General features: G+C 46.3%; 1 protein-coding gene and 1 pseudogene across 3 annotated transcripts in view; both read left to right on the top strand.

Annotated features, from left to right (window-relative positions):
* Positions 1 to 22,353, top strand: part of LOC148346825 (uncharacterized) — an 89,971-nt gene that overhangs the window by 56,092 nt on the left and 11,526 nt on the right. For all 3 annotated transcript variants that reach the window (XM_088323451.1, XM_088323450.1, XM_088323452.1), the window contains exon 2: positions 16,941 to 17,101. In XM_088323451.1, coding sequence (XP_088179577.1) covers positions 16,941 to 17,101 — 161 coding nt within the window. The remainder of the gene's footprint in view (positions 1 to 16,940; positions 17,102 to 22,353) is intronic.
* LOC148346826 (uncharacterized) lies at positions 17,114 to 20,304 on the top strand (annotated as a pseudogene).

The raw sequence follows: 22,353 nt of genomic DNA, 5'->3' as shown, positions 1-22,353 counted from the left end.
CGCAACAACGCCACCGGGGGGCACTCATTAAATCGGCGGCCGTTTATTTTGAATGGCTGGATGTATTTCCAATGGTGGCTGAATTGCCGCAAAAACGCCACTGAGGGCACTCATTAAATAGGCAGGCGTTCATTTCCAACAATTCAATGTATTTCCAATGGTATCTGCATTGCCGCAAAAACGCCACCAGAGGGAACTCATTAAATCGGCGGCCGGTCATTTCCAACGACTCAATGTATTTCCAATGGTAGCTGCATTGCCACAAAAACGCCACCGGGGGGGCACTCATTCAATTGGCTGCCGTTCATTCCGAACGGCTGGAGGTATTTCAGTTGGTAGCTGCATTGCCGCATAATGCCACCGGAGGGCACTCATTAAATCGGTGGTTGTTCATTTCGAACGGCGGGATGTACTTCCAATGGTAGCTGCATTGCCGCAAAAACGCCACCAGAGGGCACTCATTAAATCGGCGGGCGTTCATTTCAAGCGGCGGGATGTACTTCCAATGGTAGCTGCATTGCCGCAAAAACGCCACCGGAGGGCACTCATTAAATCGGTGGCCGTTCATTTCCAACGGCTCAATGTATTTCCAATGTTAGCTGCATTGCCCCAAAAACGCCAACTGAGGGAACTCATTAAATCGGTAGACGTTCATTTCGAATGGCTGGATGTATTTCAGATGGTAGCTACATTGCCGCAAAAACGCCACCTGAGGGAGCTCATAAGTCGGCAGACGTTCATTTCCTACGGCTCAATGTATTTTCAATGGTAGCTGCATTGCCGCAAAAACGCCATCGGAGGGCACTCATTAAATAGGCGGCTGTTCGGTTTCAAACGGCTGGATGTATTTCCAATGGTAGCTGCATTGCTGCAAAAATGCCACCGGAGAGCACTCATTAAATCAGTGGGCGTTCATTTCCAACGGTTCAAAGTATTTCCAATGGTAGCTGCATTGCCACAAAAACTTCACCGGGGGGCACTCATTCAATTGGCTGCCGTTCATTTCGAACGGCTGGAGGTATATCAGTTGGTAGCTGCATTGCCGCAAAATGCCACCGGAGGGCACTCATTAAATCGGCGGTTGTTCATTTCGAACGGCGGGATGTACTTCCAATGGTAGCTGCATTGCCGCAAAAACGCCACCTGAGGGCACTCATTAAATTGGCGGTTGTTCATTTCCAACGGCTGGATGTATTTCCAATGGTAGCTGCATTGCCGCAAAAACGCCACCTGAGGGTACTCATTAAATCGACGGTTGTTCATTTCCGACGGCTGGATGTATTTCCAATGGTAGCTGAATTGCCGCAAAAACGCAACAAAGGGCACTCATTAAATTGGCGGCCGTTCATTTCGAATGGCTGGATGTATTTCCAATGGTAGCTGCATTGCCGCAAAAACGCAACGGAGGGCATTTATTTAATTGGCTGTCATTGATTTCCAACGTCTCAATGTGTTTCCAATGATAGCTGCATTGCCGCAACAAGGCCACCGGGGGGCACTCATTAAATCGGCGGCCGTTCATTTCCAACGGCTCAATGTATTTCCAATGGTAGCTGCATTGCCGCAAAAACGCCACCGGAGGGCACTCATTAAATCGGCCGCCTTTCATTTCCAAAGGCTCGATATATTTCCAATGGTAGCTGCATTGCAACAAAAACACCACAGGAGGCACTATTAAATCGGCAGCCGTTCATTTCAAACGGCTGGATGTATTTCCAATGGTAGCTGCATTGCCGCAAAAACGCCACCGGGGGCACTCATTAAATCGGCGGCAGTTCATTTTGAATGGCTGGATGTGTTTCCAATGGTAGCTGCATTGCCGCAAAAACGCCACCGGAGGGTTCTCATTAAATCGGTGGGCATTCATTTCCAAAAGCTGAATGTATTTCCAATGTTAGCTGCATTGCCGCAAAAACGCCACCGAGGGCATCTATTAAATTGGCGGCCGTTCATTTCCAACGGCTCAATGTATTTCCAATGTTAGCTGCATTGCCGCAAAAACGCCACCGAGGGCATCTATTAAATTGGCGGCCGTTCATTTCCAACGGCTCAATGTATTTCCAATGGTAGCAGCATTGCCCCAACAACGCCACCGGAGGGCACTCTTTAGGTCAGCGGCTATATTCATTTCGAGCGGCTGGATGTATTTCCAATGGTAGCTGCATTGCCGCAAAAAAACCACCGGAGATTAATCATTAAATCGGCAGCCGTTCATTTCGAACGGCTGAATGTATTTCCAATGGTAGCTGCATTGCCGCAAAAACGCAAATTGAGGGCACTCATTAAATCGATCGCCATTCTTTTCGAACGGCTCAATGTGTTTCCAATGGTAGCTGCATTGCCGCAACAACGCCACCGGGGGGCACTCATTAAATCGGCGGCCGTTTATTTTGAATGGCTGGATGTATTTCCAATGGTGGCTGAATTGCCGGAAACACGCCACTGAGGGCACTCATTAAATAGGTAGGCGTTCATTTCCAACAATTCAATGTATTTCCAATGGTATCTGCATTGCCGCAAAAACGCCACCGGAGGGAACTCATTAAATCGGCGGCCGGTCATTTCCAACGACTCAATGTATTTCCAATGGTAGCTGCATTGCCACAAAAACGCCACCGGGGGGCACTCATTCAATTGGCTGCCGTTCATTTCGAACGGCTGGATGTATTTCAGTTGGTAGCTGCATTGCCGCAAAATGCCACCAGAGGGCACTCATTAAATTGGAGGTTGTTCATTTCCAATGGCTGGATGTATTTCCAATGGTAGCTGCATTGCCGCAAAAACGCCACCAGAGAGCAGTCATTAAATCGGTGGGCGTTCATTTCCAACGGCTCATCGTATTTCCAATGGTAACTGCATTGCCACAAAAATGCCACCAGGGGGCACTCATTCAATTGGCTGCCGTTCATTCCGAACGGCTGGAGGTATTTCAGTTGGTAGCTGCATTGCCGCATAATGCCACCGGAGGGCACTCATTAAATCGGCGGTTGTTCATTTCGAACGGCGGGATGTACTTCCAATGGTAGCTGCATTGCCGCAAAAACGCCACCAGAGGGCACTCATTAAATCGGCAGGCGTTCATTTCAAGCGGCGGGATGTACTTCCAATGGTAGCTGCATTGCCGCAAAAACGCCACCGGAGGGCACTCATTAAATCGGTGGCCGTTCATTTCCAACGGCTCAATGTATTTCCAATGGTAGCTGCATTGCCCCAAAAACGCCAACTGAGGGAACTCATTAAATCGGTAGACGTTCATTTCGAATGGCTGGATGTATTTCAGATGGTAGCTACATTGCCGCAAAAACGCCACCTGAGGGAGCTCATAAGTCGGCAGACGTTCATTTCCTACGGCTCAATGTATTTTCAATGGCAGCTGCATTGCCGCAAAAACGCCATCGGAGGGCACTCATTAAATAGGCGGCTGTTCGGTTTCAAACGGCTGGATGTATTTCCAATGGTAGCTGCATTGCTGCAAAAATGCCACCGGAGAGCACTCATTAAATCAGTGGGCGTTCATTTCCAACGGTTCAATGTATTTCCAATGGTAGCTGCATTGCCACAAAAACTTCACCGGGGGGCACTCATTCAATTGGCTGCCGTTCATTTCGAACGGCTGGAGGTATATCAGTTGGTAGCTGCATTGCCGCAAAATGCCACCGGAGGGCACTCATTAAATCGGCGGTTGTTAATTTCGAACGGCGGGATGTACTTCCAATGGTAGCTGCATTGCCGCAAAAACGCCACCTGAGGGCACTCATTAAATTGGCGGTTGTTCATTTCCAACGGCTGGATGTATTTCCAATGGTAGCTGCATTGCCGCAAAAACGCCACCTGAGGGTACTCATTAAATCGACGGTTGTTCATTTCCGACGGCTGGATGTATTTCCAATGGTAGCTGAATTGCCGCAAAAACGCAACCGGAGGGCACTCATTAAATTAGCGGCCGTTCATTTCGAATGGCTGGATGTATTTCCAATGGTAGCTGCATTGCCGCAAAAACGCAACGGAGGGCATTTATTTAATTGGCTGTCATTGATTTCCAACGTCTCAATGTGTTTCCAATGATAGCTGCATTGCCGCAACAAGGCCACCGGGGGGCACTCATTAAATCGGCGGCCGTTCATTTCCAACGGCTCAATGTATTTCCAATGGTAGCTGCATTGCCGCAAAAACGCCACCGGAGGTCACTCATTAAATCGGCCGCCTTTCATTTCCAAAGGCTCGATATATTTCCAATGGTAGCTGCATTGCAACAAAAACACCACCGGAGGCACTATTAAATCGGCAGCCGTTCATTTCAAACGGCTGGATGTATTTCCAATGGTAGCTGCATTGCCGCAAAAACTTCACCGGGGGCACTCATTAAATCGGCGGCAGTTCATTTTGAATGGCTGGATGTGTTTCCAATGGTAGCTGCATTGCCGCAAAAACGCCACCGGAGGGTTCTCATTAAATCGGTGGGCATTCATTTCCAAAAGCTGAATGTATTTCCAATGTTAGCTGCATTGCCGCAAAAACGCCACCGAGGGCATCTATTAAATTGGCGGCCGTTCATTTCCAACGGCTCAATGTATTTCCAATGTTAGCTGCATTGCCGCAAAAACGCCACCGAGGGCATCTATTAAATTGGCGGCCGTTCATTTCCAACGGCTCAATGTATTTCCAATGGTAGCAGCATTGCCCCAACAACGCCACCGGAGGGCACTCTTTAGGTCAGCGGCTATATTCATTTCGAGCGGCTGGATGTATTTCCAATGGTAGCTGCATTGCCGCAAAAAAACCACCGGAGATTAATCATTAAATCAGCAGCCGTTCATTTCGAACGGCTGAATGTATTTCCAATGGTAGCTGCATTAGCGCAAAAACGCCACCAGAGAGCACTCATTAAATCGGTGGGCGTTCATTTCCAACGGCTCAATGTATTTCCAATGGTAGCTGCTTTGCCACAAAAATGCCACCAGGGGGCTCTCATTCAATTGGCTGCCGTTCATTTCGAACGGCTCGAGGTATTTCAGTTGGTAGCTGCATTGCCGCTTAATGCCACCGGAGGGCACTCATTAAATCGGCGGTTGTTCATTTCGAACGGCGTGATGTACTTCCAGTGCTAGCTGCATTGCCGCAAAAACGCCACCGGAGGGCACTCATTAAATCGGCGGGCGTTCATTTCAAGCGGCGGGATGTACTTCCAATGGTAGCTGCATTGCCGCAAAATGCCACCGGAGGGCACTCATTAAATTGGAGGTTGTTCATTTCCAATGGCTGGATGTATTTCCAATGGTAGCTGCATTGCCGCAAAAACGCCACCAGAGAGCAGTCATTAAATCGGTGGGCGTTCATTTCCAACGGCTCAATGTATTTCCAATGGTAACTGCATTGCCACAAAAATGCCACCAGGGCGCACTCATTCAATTGGCTGCCGTTCATTCCGAACGGCTGGAGGTATTTCAGTTGGTAGCTGCATTGCCGCATAATGCCACCGGAGGGCACTCATTAAATCGGCGGTTGTTCATTTCGAACGGCTGGATGTACTTCCAATCGTAGCTGCATTGCCGCAAAAACGCCACCGGAGGGCACTCATTAAATCGGCGGGCGTTCATTTCAAGCGGCGGGATGTACTTCCAATGGTAGCTGCATTGCCGCAAAAACGCCACCGGAGGGCACTCATTAAATCGGTGGCCGTTGATTTCCGACGGCTCAATGTATTTCCAAGGGTAGCTGCATTGCCGCAAAAACGCAAACTGAGGGCACTCATTAAATTGGTGGCCGTTCATTTCGAATGGCTGGATGTATTTCCATGGTAGCTGAATTGCCGCAAAGACGCCACCTGAGGGCACTCATTAAATCGGTCGCCTTTCTTTTCGAACGGCTCAATGTGTTTCCAATGGTAGCTGCATTGCCACAAAAATGCCACCAGGGGGCTCTCATTCAATTGGCTGCCGTTCATTTAAACGGCTGGAGGTATTTCAGTTGGTAGCTGCATTGCCGCTTAATGCCACCGGAGGGCACTCATTAAATCGGCGGTTGTTCACTTCGAACGGCGGGATGTACTTCCAATGGTAGCTGCATTGCCGCAAAAACGCCACCGGAGGGCACTCATTAAATCGGCGGGCGTTCATTTCAACCGGCGGGATGTACTTCCAATGGTAGCTGCATTGCCGCAAAAACTTCACCGGAGGGCACTCATTAAATCGGTGGCCGGTAATTTCCAACGGCTCAATGTATTTCCAATGGTAGCTGCATTGCTGCAAAAACTTAAACTGAGGGCACTCATTAAATTGGCGGCCGTTCATTTCGAATGGCTGGATGTATTTCCAATGGTAGCTGCATTGCCGCAAAGACGCCACCGGGGGACACTCATTAAATCGGCGGCCGTTTATTTTGAATGGCTGGATGTATTTCCAATGGTGGCTGAATTGCCGCAAAAACGCCACTGAGGGCACTCATTAAATAGGCAGGCGTTCATTTCCAACAATTCAATGTATTTCCAATGGTATCTGCATTGCCGCAAAAACGCCACCGGAGGGAACTCATTAAATCGGCGGCCGGTCATTTCCAACGACTCAATGTATATCCAATGGTAGCTGCATTGCCACAAAAACGCCACCGGGGGGCACTCATTCAATTGGCTGCCGTTCATTTCGAACGGCTGGATGTATTTCAGTTGGTAGCTGCATTGCCGCAAAATGCCACCGGAGGGCACTCATTAAATTGGAGGTTGTTCATTTCCAATGGCTGGATGTATTTCCAATGGTAGCTGCATTGCCGCAAAAACGCCACCAGAGAGCAGTCATTAAATCGGTGGGCGTTCATTTCCAACGGCTCAATGTATTTCCAATGGTAACTGCATTGCCACAAAAATGCCACCAGGGGGCACTCATTCAATTGGCTGCCGTTCATTCCGAACGGCTGGAGGTATTTCAGTTGGTAGCTGCATTGCCGCATAATGCCACCGGAGGGCACTCATTAAATCGGCGGTTGTTCATTTCGAACGGCGGGATGTACTTCCAATGGTAGCTGCATTGCCGCAAAAACGCCACCGGAGGGCACTCATTAAATCAGCGGGCGTTCATTTCAAGCGGCGGGATGTACTTCCAATGGTAGCTGCATTGCCGCAAAAACGCCACCGGAGGGCACTCATTAAATCGGTGGCCGTTGATTTCCAACGGCTCAATGTATTTCCAAGGGTAGCTGCATTGCCGCAAAAACGCAAACTGAGGGCACTCATTAAATTGGTGGCCGTTCATTTCGAATGGCTGGATGTATTTCCATGGTAGCTGCATTGCCGCAAAGACGCCACCTGAGGGCACTCATTAAATCGGTCGCCTTTCTTTTCGAACGGCTCAATGTGTTTCCAATGGTAGCTGCATTGCCACAAAAATGCCACCAGGGGGCTCTCATTCAATTGGCTGCCGTTCATTTAAACGGCTGGAGGTATTTCAGTTGGTAGCTGCATTGCCGCTTAATGCCACCGGAGGGCACTCATTAAATCGGCGGTTGTTCATTTCGAACGGCGGGATGTACTTCCAATGGTAGCTGCATTGCCGCCAAAACGCCACCGGAGGGAGCTCATTAAATCGGCGGGCGTTCATTTCAAGCGGCGGGATGTACTTCCAATGGTAGCTGCATTGCCGCAAAAACTTCACCGGAGGGCACTCATTAAATCGGTGGCCGGTAATTTCCAACGGCTCAATGTATTTCCAATGGTAGCTGCATTGCTGCAAAAACGCAAACTGAGGGCACTCATTAAATTGGCGGCCGTTCATTTCGAATGGCTGGATGTATTTCCAATGGTAGCTGCATTGCCGCAAAGACGCCACCTCAGGGCACTCATTAAATCGGTCGCCGTTCTTTTCGAACGGCTCAATGTGTTTCCAATGGTAGCTGCATTGCAGCAACAACGCCACCGGGGGGCACTCATTAAATCGGCGGCCGTTTATTTTGAATGGCTGGATGTATTTCCAATGGTGGCATAATTGCCGCAAAAACGCCACCGAGGGCACTCATTAAATAGGCAGGCGTTCATTTCAACAATTCAATGTATTTCCAATGGTATCTGCATTGCCGCAAAAACACCACCGGAGGGAACTCATTAAATCGGCGGCCGGTCATTTCCAACGACTCAATGTATTTCCAATGGTAGCTGCATTGCCACAAAAACGCCACCGGGGGGCACTCATTCAATTGGCTGCCGTTCATTTCGAACGGCTGGATGTATTTCAGTTGGTAGCTGCATTGCCGCAAAATGCCACCGGAGGGCACTCATTAAATTGGAGGTTGTTCATTTCCAATGGCTGGATGCAATTCCAATGGTAGCTGCATTGCTGCAAAACGCCACCGGATTGCACTCATTAAATCGGCGGTTGTTCATTTCGAACGGCGGGATGTACTTCCAATGGTAGCTGCATAGCCGCAAAAACGCCACCTAAGGGCACTCATTAAATCGGCGGTTGTTTATTTCCAACGGCAGGATCTATTTCCAATGGTAGCTGCATTGCCGCAAAAACGCCACCGGAGGGCACTCATTAAATCGGCTGGCGATCATTTCGAGCGGCGGGATGTACTTCCAATGGTAGCTGCATTGCCGCAAAAACGCCACCGGAGGGCACTCATTAAATCGGTGGCCGTTAATTTCCAACAGCTCAATGTATTTCCAATGGTAGCTGCATTGCCGCAAAAACGCAAACCGAGGGCACTCATTAAATTGGCGGCCGTTCATTTCGAATGGCCTGATGTATTTCCAATGGTAGCTGCATTGCCGCAAAGACGCCACCCGAGGGCACTCATTAAATCGGTCGCCGTTCATTTAGAACGGCTCAATGTGTTTCCAATGGTAGCTGCATTGCCGCAAAGACGCCACCTGAGGGCACTCATTAAATCGGTCGCCGTTCATTTAGAACGGCTCAATGTATTTCCAATGGTGGCTGAATTGCCGCAAAAACGCCACCGAGGGCACTCATTAAATAGGCAGGCGTTCATTTCCAACAATTCAATGTATTTCCAATGGTATCTGCATTGCCGCAAAAACGCCACCGGAAGGAACTCATTAAATCGGCGGCCGTTTATTTCCAACGACTCAATGAATTTCCAATGGTAGCTGCATTGCCACAAAAACGCCACCGGGGGGCACTCATTCAATTGGCTGCCGTTCATTTCGAACGGCTGGATGTATTTCAGTTGGTAGCTGCATTGCCGCAAAATGCCACCGGAGGGCACTCATTAAATTTGAGGTTGTTCATTTCCAATGGCTGGATGCAATTCCAATGGTAGCGGCAATGCCGCAAAACGCCACCGGATTGCACTCATTAAATCGGCGGTTGTTCATTTCGAACGGCGGGATGTACTTCCAGTCGTAGCTGCATTGCCGCAAAAAGACCACCTAAGGGCACTCATTAAATCAGCGGTTGTTCACTTCCAACGGCAGGATGTATTTCCAATGGTAGCTGCATTGCCGCAAAACGCCACCGGAGGGCACTCATTAAATCGGCGGGCGATCATTTTGAGCGGCGGGATGTACTTCCAATGGTAGCTGCATTGCCGCAAAAACGCCACCGGAGGGAACTCATTAAATCGGTGGCCGTTAATTTCCAACGGCTGAATGTATTTCCAATGGTAGCTGCATTGCCGCAAAAACGCCAACTGAGGGAACTCATTAAATCGGTGGCCCTTCATTTCGAATGGCTGGATGTTTTTCCAATGGTAGCTTCATTGCCGCAAAAACGCCACCGGAGGGCACTCATTAAATCGTCGGCCGTTAATTTCCAACAGCTGGATGTATTTCCAATGGTAGCTGTATTGCCGCAAAAACGCCATCGGAGGGCACTCATTAAATAGGCGGCTGTTCGGTTTCAAACGGCTGGATGTATTTCCAATGGTAGCTGCATTGCTGCAAAAATGCCACCGGAGGGCATTCATTAAATCGGTGGCCGTTAATTTCCAACGGCTCAATGTATTTCCAATGGCAGTTGCAGTGCCGAAAATCCCCAACTGAGTGCACTCATTAAATCGGCGGCTGTTCATTTCCAACGGCTCAATGTATTTTCAATGGTAGCTGCATTGCCCCAACAATGCCACCGGAGGGCACTCTTTAAGTCAGATGCCATTCATTTCAAACGGCTGGATGTATTTTCAATGGTAGCTGCATTGCCGCAAAAACGCCACCGGAGGGTTCTCATTAAATCGGCGGCCGTTCATTTCGAACGGCTGGATGGATTTCCAATGCTAGCTGCATTGCCGCAAAAACGCCACCGGAGGGCACTCATAAATCGGTGGCCGTTCATTTCCAACGGCTGAATGTATTTCCAATGTTAGCTGCATTGCCGCAAAAACGCCACCAAGGGCATTTCTAAATTGGCAGCCGTTCATTTCCAACGGCTCAATGTGTTTCCAACGGTAGCTGCATTGCCGCAAAAAACGCCACCGAGGGGCACTCATTAAATTGGCGGCCGTTCATTTTGAATGGCTGGATATATTTCCTATGGTGGCTGAATTGCTGCAAAAACGCCACCGAGGGCACTCATTGAATTGGCAGGCGTTCATTTCCAACAATTCAATGTATTCCCAATCGTAGCAGCATTGCCGCAAAAACGCCACCGGAGGGAACTCATTAAATTGGCGGCCGTTCATTTCCAACGGCTCAATGTATTTTCAATGGTAGCTGCATTTCCCCAACAACGCCACTGGAGGGCACTCTTTAAGTCAGCGGCCATTCATTTCGAACGGCTGGATGTATTTCCAATGGTAGCTGCATTGCCCCAACAACGCCACCGGAGGGCACTCTTTAAGTCAGCGGCCATTCATTTCGAACAGCTGGATGTATTTCCAATGGTAGATGCATTGCGGCAAAAACGCCACCGAAGGGCATTCATTAAATCGGCAGCCGTTCATTTCGATTGGCTGGATGTATTTTCAATGGTAGCTGCATTGCCGCAAAAACGCCACCGGAGGGTTCTCATTAAATCGGTGGGCCTTCATTTCCAACGGCTGAATGTATTTCCAATGTTAGCTGCATTCCCGCAAAAACGCCACCGAGGGCATTCATTAAATTGGCGGCCGTTCATTTCCAACGGCTCAATGTTTTTCCAATGGTAGCTGCATTGCCGCAAAAACGCCACCAGAGGGCACTCATTAAATCGGCCGCCTTTCATTTCCAAAGGTTCGATGTATTTCCAATGGTAGCTGCATTGCCGCTAAAACGCCACCGGGGGGCAGTCATTAAATCGGCGGCCCTTCATTTTGAATGGCTCGATGTATTTCCAATGCTGGCTGAATTGCCGCAAAAACGCCACCGGAGGGCACTCATTGAATTGGCAGGCGTTCATTTCCAACAATTTAATGTATTTCCGATGGGTAGCTGCATTGCCGCAAAAACGCCACCGGAGGGAACTCATTAAATCGGTGGCCGTTCATTTCCAACGGCTCAATGTATTTTCAATGGTAGCTGCATTGCCCCAACAACGCCACTGGAGGGCACTCTTTAAGTCAGCGGCCATTCATTTCGAACGGCTGGATGTATTTCCAATGGTAGCTGCATTGCCGCAAAAACGCCACCGGAGGGCATTCGTTAAATCGGCAGCCGTTCATTTCGAACGGCTGGATGTATTACCAATGCTAGCTTCATTGCCGCTGTAGGAGAAAATGTAGGTTCGATAATCTTTTAAGTCTTCTTTCGTGATTGAATTAAGTACATCGGAAACCAGCCATGAGGGGGAGCCTTTTATTTCGTCATCCCAAAAGAACTCAGAGAACTCCAGACATAACAATGCTTTTATAGCTTCAGTTTGAGTACAACCCATAAGCGGCCCTAGTCCTCAGTAATCAACAAGGAAGATGCTGTCGTACCCTTATTAGGACATGTTGTTCGCCTCAGTTTGCTCAGAGAGTCCTTGAAGAAGGGCCTTGCAGGTCTCATGCCCTTTTAGGGAAACTCAACTGTCTTGCCAAGGATCTTCTCGAATGATGTCAACATTCCCTCACTACTGTAAGCAATGTAAGCAAGTCTTTCTACATTTCTAAATGTACGCAACTCTATTCTACAAATGCAAGTCTATTTTCCACAACACCGCAAAAATGCCACCGGAGGGCACTCATTAAATCGGCGGCTGTTCATTTCCAACGGCTGGATGTATTTCCAATGGTAGCTGCATTGCCGCAAAAATGCCACCGGAGGGCACTCATTAAATCGGTGGCCGTTAATTTCCATTGGCTCAATGTCTTTCCAATGGTAGATGCATTGCCACAAAAACGCCAACTGAGGGGACACATTAAATCGGTTGCCGTTCATTTCCAACGGCTGGATGTATTTCCAATGGTAGTTGCATTGCCGCAAAAACGCCACCTGGGCGCTGTTCATTTCGAACGGCTTGATGTATTTCCAATGGTAGCTGCATTGCTGCAAAAACGCCACCGGAGGGTACTCATTAAATCGGCGGCTGTTCATTTCCAATGGGCGGATGTATTTCCAATGGTAGCTGCCTTGCTGCAAAAACGCCATCGAGGGCATTCATTAAATAGGCGGCCGTTCATTTCCAACTTCTCATTGTATTTCCAATGGTAGCTGCATTGCTGCAAACACGCAACCGGAGACACTCATTAAATCGGCTGCCGTTCATTTCCAACGGCTCGATGTAGTTCCAATGGGTGCTGCATTGCCCCAAAAACGCCACTGGAGGGAACTCGTTAAATTGGCGACCGTTCATTTCCAATGACTCATTGTATTTCCAATGGTAGCTGCATTGCTGCAAAAACGCAACCGGAGACACTCATTAAATCGGCTGCTGTTCATTTCCAACAGCTTGATGTATTTGTTAGCCCATTTGTAGCAATGACAATAAAGGTATGTTCTATTCTATTCTATTCTATTCTATTTCCAATGGTAGTTGCATTGCCGCAAAAAGCGACCGGAGGGATCTCATTAAATCGGCGGCCGTTCATTTCCAACGGCTCGATGTATTTCCAATGCTAAGTGCATTGCTGCAAGAATGCCACCGGAGGGCACTCATTAAATCGGCGGCTGTTCATTTCGAACAGCTGGATGTATTGTAGCTGCATTGCCGCAAAAACGCCACCGGAGGGCACTCATTAAATCAGCGGCCGTTCATTTCGAATGGCTGGATGTATTTCCAACGGTAGCTGCATTGCCGCAAAAATGCCACTGGAGGGCACACCTTTTAATCGGCGGCCGTTCATTTCCAAATGCTGGATGTAGTTCCAATGGTAGTTGCATTGCCGCAAATACGCCACCTGGGCGCTCATTAAATCTGCGGCTGTTCATTTCGAACGGCTTGATGTATTTCCAATGGTAGCTGCATTGCTGCAAAAACGCCACCGGAGGGTACTCATTAAATCGGCGGCTGTTCATTTCCAATGGGCGGATGTATTTCCAATGGTAGCTGCCTTGCTGCAAAAACGCCATCGAGGGCATTCATTAAATAGGCGGCCGTTCATTTCCAACTGCTCATTGTATTTCCAATGGTAGCTGCATTGCTGCAAAAACGCAACCGGAGACACTCATTAAATCGGCTGCCGTTCATTTCCAACGGCTCGATGTAGTTCCAATGGGTGCTGCATTGCCCCAAAAACGCTACTGGAGGGAACTCATTAAATTGGTGACCGTTCATTTCCAATGATTCATTGTATTTCCAATGGTAGCTGCATTGCTGCAAAAACGCAAGCGGAGACATTCATTAAATCGGCTGCCGTTCATTTCCAACAGCTTGATGTATTTCCAATGGTTGTTGCATTGCCGCAAAAAGCGACCGGAGGGATCTCATTAAATCGGCGGCTATTCATTTCCAACGGCTCGATGTATTTCCAATGCTAAGTGCATTGCTGCAAGAATGCCACCGGAGGGCACTCATTAAATCGGCGGCTGTTCATTTCGAACAGCTTGACGTATTTCCAATGGTGGCTTCATTGCCCCAAAAACGCCACCGGAGGGATTTCATTAAATCGGCGGACGTTCATTTCCAACAGCTCATTGTATTTCCATTGGTAGCTGCATTTCCTCAAAAACGCCACCGAGGGCACACATTTATTCGGCGGCCGTTCATTTCCAACGGCACGAAGTATTTCCAATGGTAGTTGCATTGCCCCAAAGACGCCACCGGAGGGCATTCATTAAATCGGTGGCTGTTCATATCCAACGGCTCATTGTATTTCCAATGGTAGCTGCATTGCCGCAAAAACGCCACCGGAGACAGTCATTAAATCGGCTTCCGTTCATTTTCAACGGCTGGATGTATTTCCAATGGTAGCTGCATTGCCGCAAAAACGCCACCGGAGGGAACTCATTAAATCGGCAGCTGTTCATTTCGAACAGCTTGACGTATTTCCAATGGTGACTTAATTGCCGCAAAAACGCCACCGGTGGGCACTCATTAAATCGGCGGCCGTTCATTTCCAACGGCTCGATGTATTTCCAATGGTAAGTGCATTGCCGCATGAACGCCACCGGAGGGCACTCATTAAATCGGGGGCTGTTCATTTCGAACAGCTCGATGTATTTCCAATGGTAGCTAAATTGCCGCAAGAACGCCACCGGAGGGCACTCATTAAATCGGCGGCTGTTCATTTCGAACAGCTTGACATATTTCCAATGGTGGCTTCATTGCCCCCAAAACGCCACCGGAGAGCACTCATTAAATCGGCGGCGGTTCATTTCCAACGGCACGAAGTATTTCCAATGGTAGTTGCATTCTCCCAAAAACGCCACCGGAGGGCACTCATTAAATCGGTGGCTGTTCATATCCAACGGCTCATTGTATTTCCAATGGTAGCTGCATTGCCGCAAAAACGCCACTGGAGACAGTCATTAAATCGGCTTCCGTTCATTTTCAACGGCTGGATGTATTTCCAATGGTAGCTGCATTGCCGAAAAAACGCCACCGGAGGGCACTCATTAAGTAGGCGGCAGTTGTTGTGCCCAAATCCGACTCCTGTGCAAATTCCTCCCCCCCTTCGCGTGAACGCGCATTCTGCTTCGCTTCCAACAAAAGCGATCGTATTCTATATAAAACGCTTATTAAAACAATAAAGCGAGCTAATTATAACAATTGGGAGATCCTTGTCAATATAACGCGTTTATTTAAACAATAAAGCGCTATTGTATTCTACAAATTGCGTCCGTCAACGCGGATGCAAAAGTTACAATTGTAAATGTACACTTCCGACAAAAGCGATCGTATTCTATATAATACGCTATTTTAAAAAATAAAGTGAGCTAATCATAACAATTGGGAGATCCTAGTCTATATAACGTGTTTATTCAAACAATAAAGTGCGATCGTATTCTACAAAATGCGTTTGTTAACGCAGATGAAAAATTCACCAACGTCAATGTACGCCAGACCTGGGCACTCCGGTCCTGGAGGGCCATATGTTCTGCATGATTTTTGAGGTTTCTCTGATCCAATACAGGGGATTCCAATCACCAGTATCGTTAACGAGCACTTGCTAGCTTGCTAACGAGCTTATAATTTGTATCACCTGAGTTAAAGAAGAGCAAACTTCAAAATCTGGCAGGACGTATGCCCCTCCAGGACCGGAGTGCCCAGGTCTGATATACGCTCACATTTAGGCCAATCCCCTAAAATAGTTTAAAAAAACTGTAGGAGCTAAGAATCACACTATCACAGCAAAGACACTCCGCAATCATTTTGTCTCGGGCTTAAAATGACACAAAGATTTCCCTTTCCATTTCTGAGTTCCGTCCAAAATGTTCCCTTTTTTTTTTGTCCAAGCAATTTGTACTGAAAAAATATTTGACCAAAAAGACCAACATTTAGCACTTTTGAGGTAAAATATTTTATTTAAGTTTATAAGTGCTCCATATGTGTATGTAGATAGATGGATAGACTGGCTGGCTGGCTGGCTGGCTGGCTGGCTGCTAGACAGACAGATAGAAAGACAGACAGATAGAAAGACAGATGGACAGACGGACAGACGGACGGACGGATGGACAGGCACATAGATTGACAGACATATACAAAGATTGACGGACAGACAGACACAAAATAGCCCTTCTAGAGGGACGTGTCCCTGAGCTAGAGCAGTTTAAAAGGAAAATGTTAGGTGCCGCGGACACCACTGCTAGCGTGGGTTGTAGCGAACCTGCTAGTCCGGTTAGCATTAGCCCTAAACGGCATGCTAATCGAGGTTAGCCAATCCAGTCACATAATAAGTTCAGCCCCCTAGCTAGTCCCACTCCACCCCGGTCTACTGGAGCCCGCACCCTAGTTATAGGTGACTCCATCACCCGTAACATAAAGATTAGCACCCCAGCCACAATTATGTGTATATCTGGGGCCAGAGCACCCGACATTGAGGCTAATTTGAGGGAGCTGACATGCAAATCTAGACACCAGGACAGGGCTAGCTACACCGATATAGTCATTCACGTCGGCTCTAATGATACTAAAATGAGGCAATCTGAGATTACAAAGGAAAATATTGCTAGGACCTGTAATCTCGCCAGAAAGATGACTCTGCATCTGTAATTGTCTCTGGCCCCTTGCCTGCGAGAGGCAATGATGAGAGGTTTAGCAGACTAGTCTCACTAAACCGGTGGCTGGCAAGTTTCTGTAGTCAGCAGGGATTTAGGTATGTGGATAACTGGCCTGCTTTCTGGGGCCGACCTGACCTGCTTAGGAGAAACGGCCTTCACCCTAAATGGGAAGGTGCTCTCACTCTTTCTAAAAATATATTACTGTTTAAGCCTTCCATGACAGGGTACACTAGTGCAGGCCAGGTCACAGGTGATGAACCTGAGTGAACCTGTGATCACGGGTGTGGAGTCTGTATTGCTAGGGCTAACTAGCGCTATGCTAGATTCACATAGTTTTTGTAGTTTAGAGCGTTCCATTGCCTGCACCACACACCCTGAACTGTACTTTGTTCAATAGCATCTTCTTCTGTGCTTCTTACCTCTGATTTTCCCTTGTTAGGTGAGGAGGGAGAAGAAATAACATTATTTTCTACCACTAGTCATCCTGCTACTCCACCTGTCAACAATATTCCTGTGGTATGGAATTCGGGCCGCATCTGCCGCCATGCAAAGCACAAGACGCAGGACTGGCAGTATAATCCTGTGGAGGTTACCACCAAGGTAACCATAAGGTTCAAAACTCGGGAAAGTGCTCAGCTCAGTCCACAGTGCTGAAGCTTGGCCTTCTGAATATTAGATCACTAGCCTCCAAAGCTTTACTTGTCAACGACCTTATTAATGAAAACAATCATAAACTTGTTGGCCCTTGTGAGACCTGGTTAAAACCAAATGAGTTTGTAGTGTTAAATGAGGCTTCTCCCTCTAACTTTGTCGGAAAGTAAGTTGAAATTTACTCCTGGTACCCCTACTGTTATTAAAACGTTTTAAGCACTTGTTATGAGGTCTTTTATGTCAACACCAATTTATGTAGTTGTTGTGTATCGCCCACCCTGACCATACTTAAATTTTTTGGATGAATTTTCGGAACTGTTAGTAACTTATGCGGACAATGTTGTAATTATTGGTGATTTTAATGTTCACATAAAATCAAATTCACTTGCAAATTCTTTTAAGTCACTGATTGATACATTTGGTTTCAATCAAATAGTTGATGTGCCCACTCATAAAGATGGGAACACTCTAGATCTTGTTCTGACCCGGGGCGTAGTAGCCTCAAATGTTACAGTGTTACCTTATCCTAATGCCATCTCTGATCACGATCTTGTTAAGTGAGAGGTGCTGTTCAATGTTTACAGTAATAAGGAAAATTTAGGTTTTAGCAGTCGCAATATCCGCCCTGCAGTGGGATTAACTTTAAAAGAACTATTACCTACGGTAACTGCAGCCTTCCCTTCGTACACTGGGTCTGTTGACTCACTCACAAACAGCTTTAATACTGCTTTGGTTAATGTTCTTGTTTCTGTGGCGCCCCTAAGGCATACATTTCGACCTAAGAAGCATACACCTTGGTTTACTGAAGAAACCAGGTCACTCAAACAAGGTTGCAGGAAACTTAAACGAAATTGACGCACTACAAAGCTGGAAGTCTTCCGACTGGCCTGGTGTGACAGCTTGCTGAAATATAAAGTAGCTCTTGCCTCAGCTAAAGCATCGTTTTTCTCTAAGATTATCGTTATACATAAGAGTAATCTGAAATTTTTGTTTGTCACAATTGCGAAACCTTCCAGACAACAACTTAACCCAAATAGCTCTACTTATTCTGCTGATGACTTTATGGAATGTTTTAATAGAAATATTCAACTCATTAGGAATGAAATTTTAAATGTACGCTCTACAACCTCGTCCTACCTCAAAAATGTGGAGGTGTTAAGAAAGGAATGTGTCGGCGGTTGTTTAGAAACATTCTCCAGTTTCAATGATTTGTCCTTTGATAGTCTAACACAGATGGTTAGTAGGGCCAAACAAACTACTTGCCTGCTTGATCCGTTTCCAGTTTCATTGGTGAAGGATCTGTTTGGGATCTTAGGACCATCAGTTTAAAATATTATTAATATATCGCTATCCTTGGGTATTATTCCTTTAGCTTTCAAGTCTGCCGTCATTAAACCCTTGCTTAAGCAACCTAACCTTGATCCAGAAAGCCTAGGTAATTATAGGCCAGTGTCAAATCTGCCATTTTTACTTGAAAAGGTCGTTGCACAGCAGCTAAATGACTTCGTGTCAGAAAATACCCTCTTTTGAACTGGCCAGTCAGCATTTAGGGCAAATCACTCTTCTGAGACAGCCCTGGCTAAAGTAACCAATGATCTCCTTTTAGCAATATATTCCGGTGCCTCATCAATGTTACTGCTACTGGATCTCAGTGCTGCTTTTGATACTGTCGACCACAACATATTGCTTGTTCGTCTGGAATGCATTGGTATCTCAGGAACTGTACTCTGGTGTTTTAGGTCCGACCTGTCAGACAGGATGCAACGTGTTAACTAAGGCAATCTGACCTCTAAACACTCTGATGTCCCCTGTGGAACACCACTTGGTGACATTATCTGCAAGTATAATCTTAGTTTCCATTTCTATGCAGATGGCACTCAACTGTATGTGCCACTGGAGACAACTGGACAGTTAAATTTTCAAAATCTGGAGGCTTGCCTTACTGAGATTCAAAGATGGATGTCACTTATTTTTTTGCGCCTTAACCGAGAAAAAAACTGAAATGTCGATTATTGGTCCAGCTCACTGTTGTGAGTTTTTTTTTCAAACACTGCCCTGAACCTAGACAAATGTAATATCACCCATAGTGACTCGGGTCAAAAATCTAGGTGTTATATTTGATCCTAATCCGTCGTTTCAGTCACACGTGAAAAATATTACTAGAATAGTTTTCTACCACCTCCGTAATATTGCGAAGATTCGTTTGATGCTGTCCAAATCAGATGCAGAGGTTTTAATTCATGCGTTTATTACTTCTCGGCTTGATGACTGTAATGCAGGGGTCGGGAACCTTTTTGACTCAAAGAGCCATAAAAGCAAAAAATATTAATTTTATTTTGGGAAAGAGCCACGCCATATATTATGAGACAAATGTACTAAATTGCTAAACCCGCACCCCAGACAAAAGCTTAGTCTTCAGCACATTTATTTTTGATGATTTGATAAAAATTATGAAAAGAGAATAATGCCAGAGCCCCTGTCCCAAAATCAACAAACATACCACTTGTCTCTTTCTTGCAATTACTCAAGATCGGTTAAACTCCTTTTGACCCTTTTTTTCATATATATTGGTTTCAAAACCAGATGCAAGCAGTTATTGTGTAAAAACGTCACAACATTCTGCAAATAGGGAGCCTGATGAGCTCACTTTTGGCGCAGACAGCGTAGGGCGAGAGATGGGAGGGAGTGCTTGCACTTTTTGCATAGCTCCACCCATCCCTCCCACTCACCCAATCAAATGACTAAGTTCTCTTCCGGTGTTTTAGCGTATTTACAGTTCTGTGGATTCATCATAAGGTATCTGAACACTGAACACAGATTATATAGTGAACTTTTATATAAAGGATTCTTTAGCGTTGTAAAACCAAAACGAGTTTTTTTTCCCCCTTTTTTTGTGTGTTACTTGACTGTAAATTGTAGTGAAAAACGTGCCCTATATATACTGCAAAGTAATATCCTGTTATTTAGCTTTGGTTTGGCTTTGCGTGTATCAGAATAGGATAGACAACTCAAGTTTTAAGCAAGATGGAGAAATTTTGCATGCAATCAAATTTGTCTCTGAGCCACAGATACTCATAGAAAGAGCCATATATGGCTCGTGAGCCATAGGTTCCCGACCCCTGCTGTAATGTATTGCTTTCTGGTCTCCCCATGTCTAGGTTCAGAATGCGGCAGCTAGACTTTTGACTAAGACGAAAAAGTTTGAGCATATTACTCCTGTATTGGCCAACTTACACTGGCTCCCAGTCCACTTAAGATGTGACTTTAAGGTTCTCTTATTAACATACAAATGTTTGCATGGACTTGCACCCTCTTATCTGATTTGATTTCCCCCTATGTTCCTGCACGGAGTCTCCTCTCGGAAAATGCCGGTTTACTTGTGACTCCGAGAGCCAAGAAGTCTGCAGGCTTGAGAGCGTTCTCCATCCGGGCCTCGGTGCTATTGAATGCCCTGCCTCCGGAGATAAGATCTGCAACCTCAATGGAAGTTTTTAAATCAAGGCTTAAGACACACTTCTTTTCCAAAGCTTATGATTGATGCCCACCTCATATTCTGTACTGTCCTGTCTTTTTCCGACTGCCTGGCTGGTGGTGATACGAAGGAGAAGGACGATTTGAGATGAGTCAGTGGACCAGCGTTTGACCTGAAGCATGTCAACGCCTGCATTGACCAGCTGGCAGAGATGGGAAGCTGCGTCGTGGCCGTCATAGACTTTCTGGACTAATTTACAGGCTGGGGGCGTCGTTGCTGTCATGCACTTTCCGGACAAATTTTCAACATGTTACCTAGTGTTTACTATGTTTGTGTACTGTAATGCTAAATCTAATTCACCCTGGTCATCCTGAAAGGGGGATTACCACTTGTGAGGTCCCATCTCAAGGTTTCTCTTTTTCCTCACGCTGAGGTTTTGAGTTGTTCCTTGCCCGCATGTTGGTTTAAGATCAGTTAATTAGTTTTGATTGCTTCAGCAAGGCACGATTACATTGCCAAGTGCTGTAAGCACAGGGCAATGTAGTTGTGCTTGCAACTATTATAATCCTCCGAGATATTATTATTATATCTATCTTCTTCCGCCGACTTTTAACGGGGAACTCCTCCCAGAGCTTTTAGAATACCCCATCGATTCATATATCAAAAATTTCGGCCCGACCGGGACTCTTGTTGTGTGTCTATTCACAGCGATAGGAGTCCCCATCCGGAATAATGGGTTTTGAAATTCTCCCATCCGTAATACATGGGCCCATTCATTTCTATGGGTAGTCATGGAAACGAGGGCTTTTCCAGACGGTAGTCATAGTAAGCAGGGACTGTCCAGGGTGGCCCGACCCAAATTTCCTTTAACCATGGGTAAATGGTGAATTCCAAAGAGTGGATGCTAGCGAGAGGATGCTAACTATGTGCGCCGCTAGCAAAGTGTTGGGCTGGCATAGCCAGCCACAACATTAGCGCAAGCTAGCTGTAAACACTGTTGGTGATCAGTTGCCAGCCCAAGTATTAGCGATGAGAGGTTGATGCTATGCTGACTAATGCTAGCAGTAAAAACTGTTGGTGACAAGTTGGGCTGGCTAAGCCAGCCCAAGTATTCGCTCAAGCTAGCTGTAAACACTGCCAGCAATGGGTTAGGCTGGCACAGCCAGCCCAAGTATTAGCGCAAGCTAGCTGTAAACACTGTCGGCAATGCTAACTTCTTCATAGTAAAATTTTTTGGTAATTTTGGCTACATTTTAACGACTTCATATTTACAACTTATGCTAATGGCCTCATGTTAATGAGTTATGCTAACAGGTACATTTTAAAAAGTGATGCTAACGGCTAAATGCTAACTTTTTCATGCTAAAATTTTTTGGTAAAGGCAATATTTTAATGACTTCATATTTACAAATTATGCCAATGGTCTCATGTTCACTGCAAAAATTGAAAGTATGGACTAGTGTAATTTACTTGAATTCAGTGTATTTATCTGATCACAATTTTTTGGGACTTATTTACTTATTCAGGCTGAAGATAGTTAAGATACTATCACTTGTTTCAAGAAAATTAATATTGTGCCAACTAACTTATATTATTCAAGTAATTGTAAGCAAATGTATCTTAAATTGTCGAAGAGATAGCCTAGAGGCATATTAACAACTCAGCTTAAGGATATTTTTTACTTGTTTCAAGACTCACATCAACTTGTTTTAAGAATGGAACCCAACTC

The sequence above is a fragment of the Urocampus carinirostris genome, chromosome 19, assembly GCF_059441175.1.
Source record: "Urocampus carinirostris isolate Australia breed hairy pipefish chromosome 19, RoL_Ucar_1.0, whole genome shotgun sequence".
Classification (NCBI taxonomy): domain Eukaryota; kingdom Metazoa; phylum Chordata; class Actinopteri; order Syngnathiformes; family Syngnathidae; genus Urocampus; species Urocampus carinirostris.
Note: the sequence above shows the minus strand (reverse complement) of the source record. Positions and strands in the feature narration are given on the sequence as shown.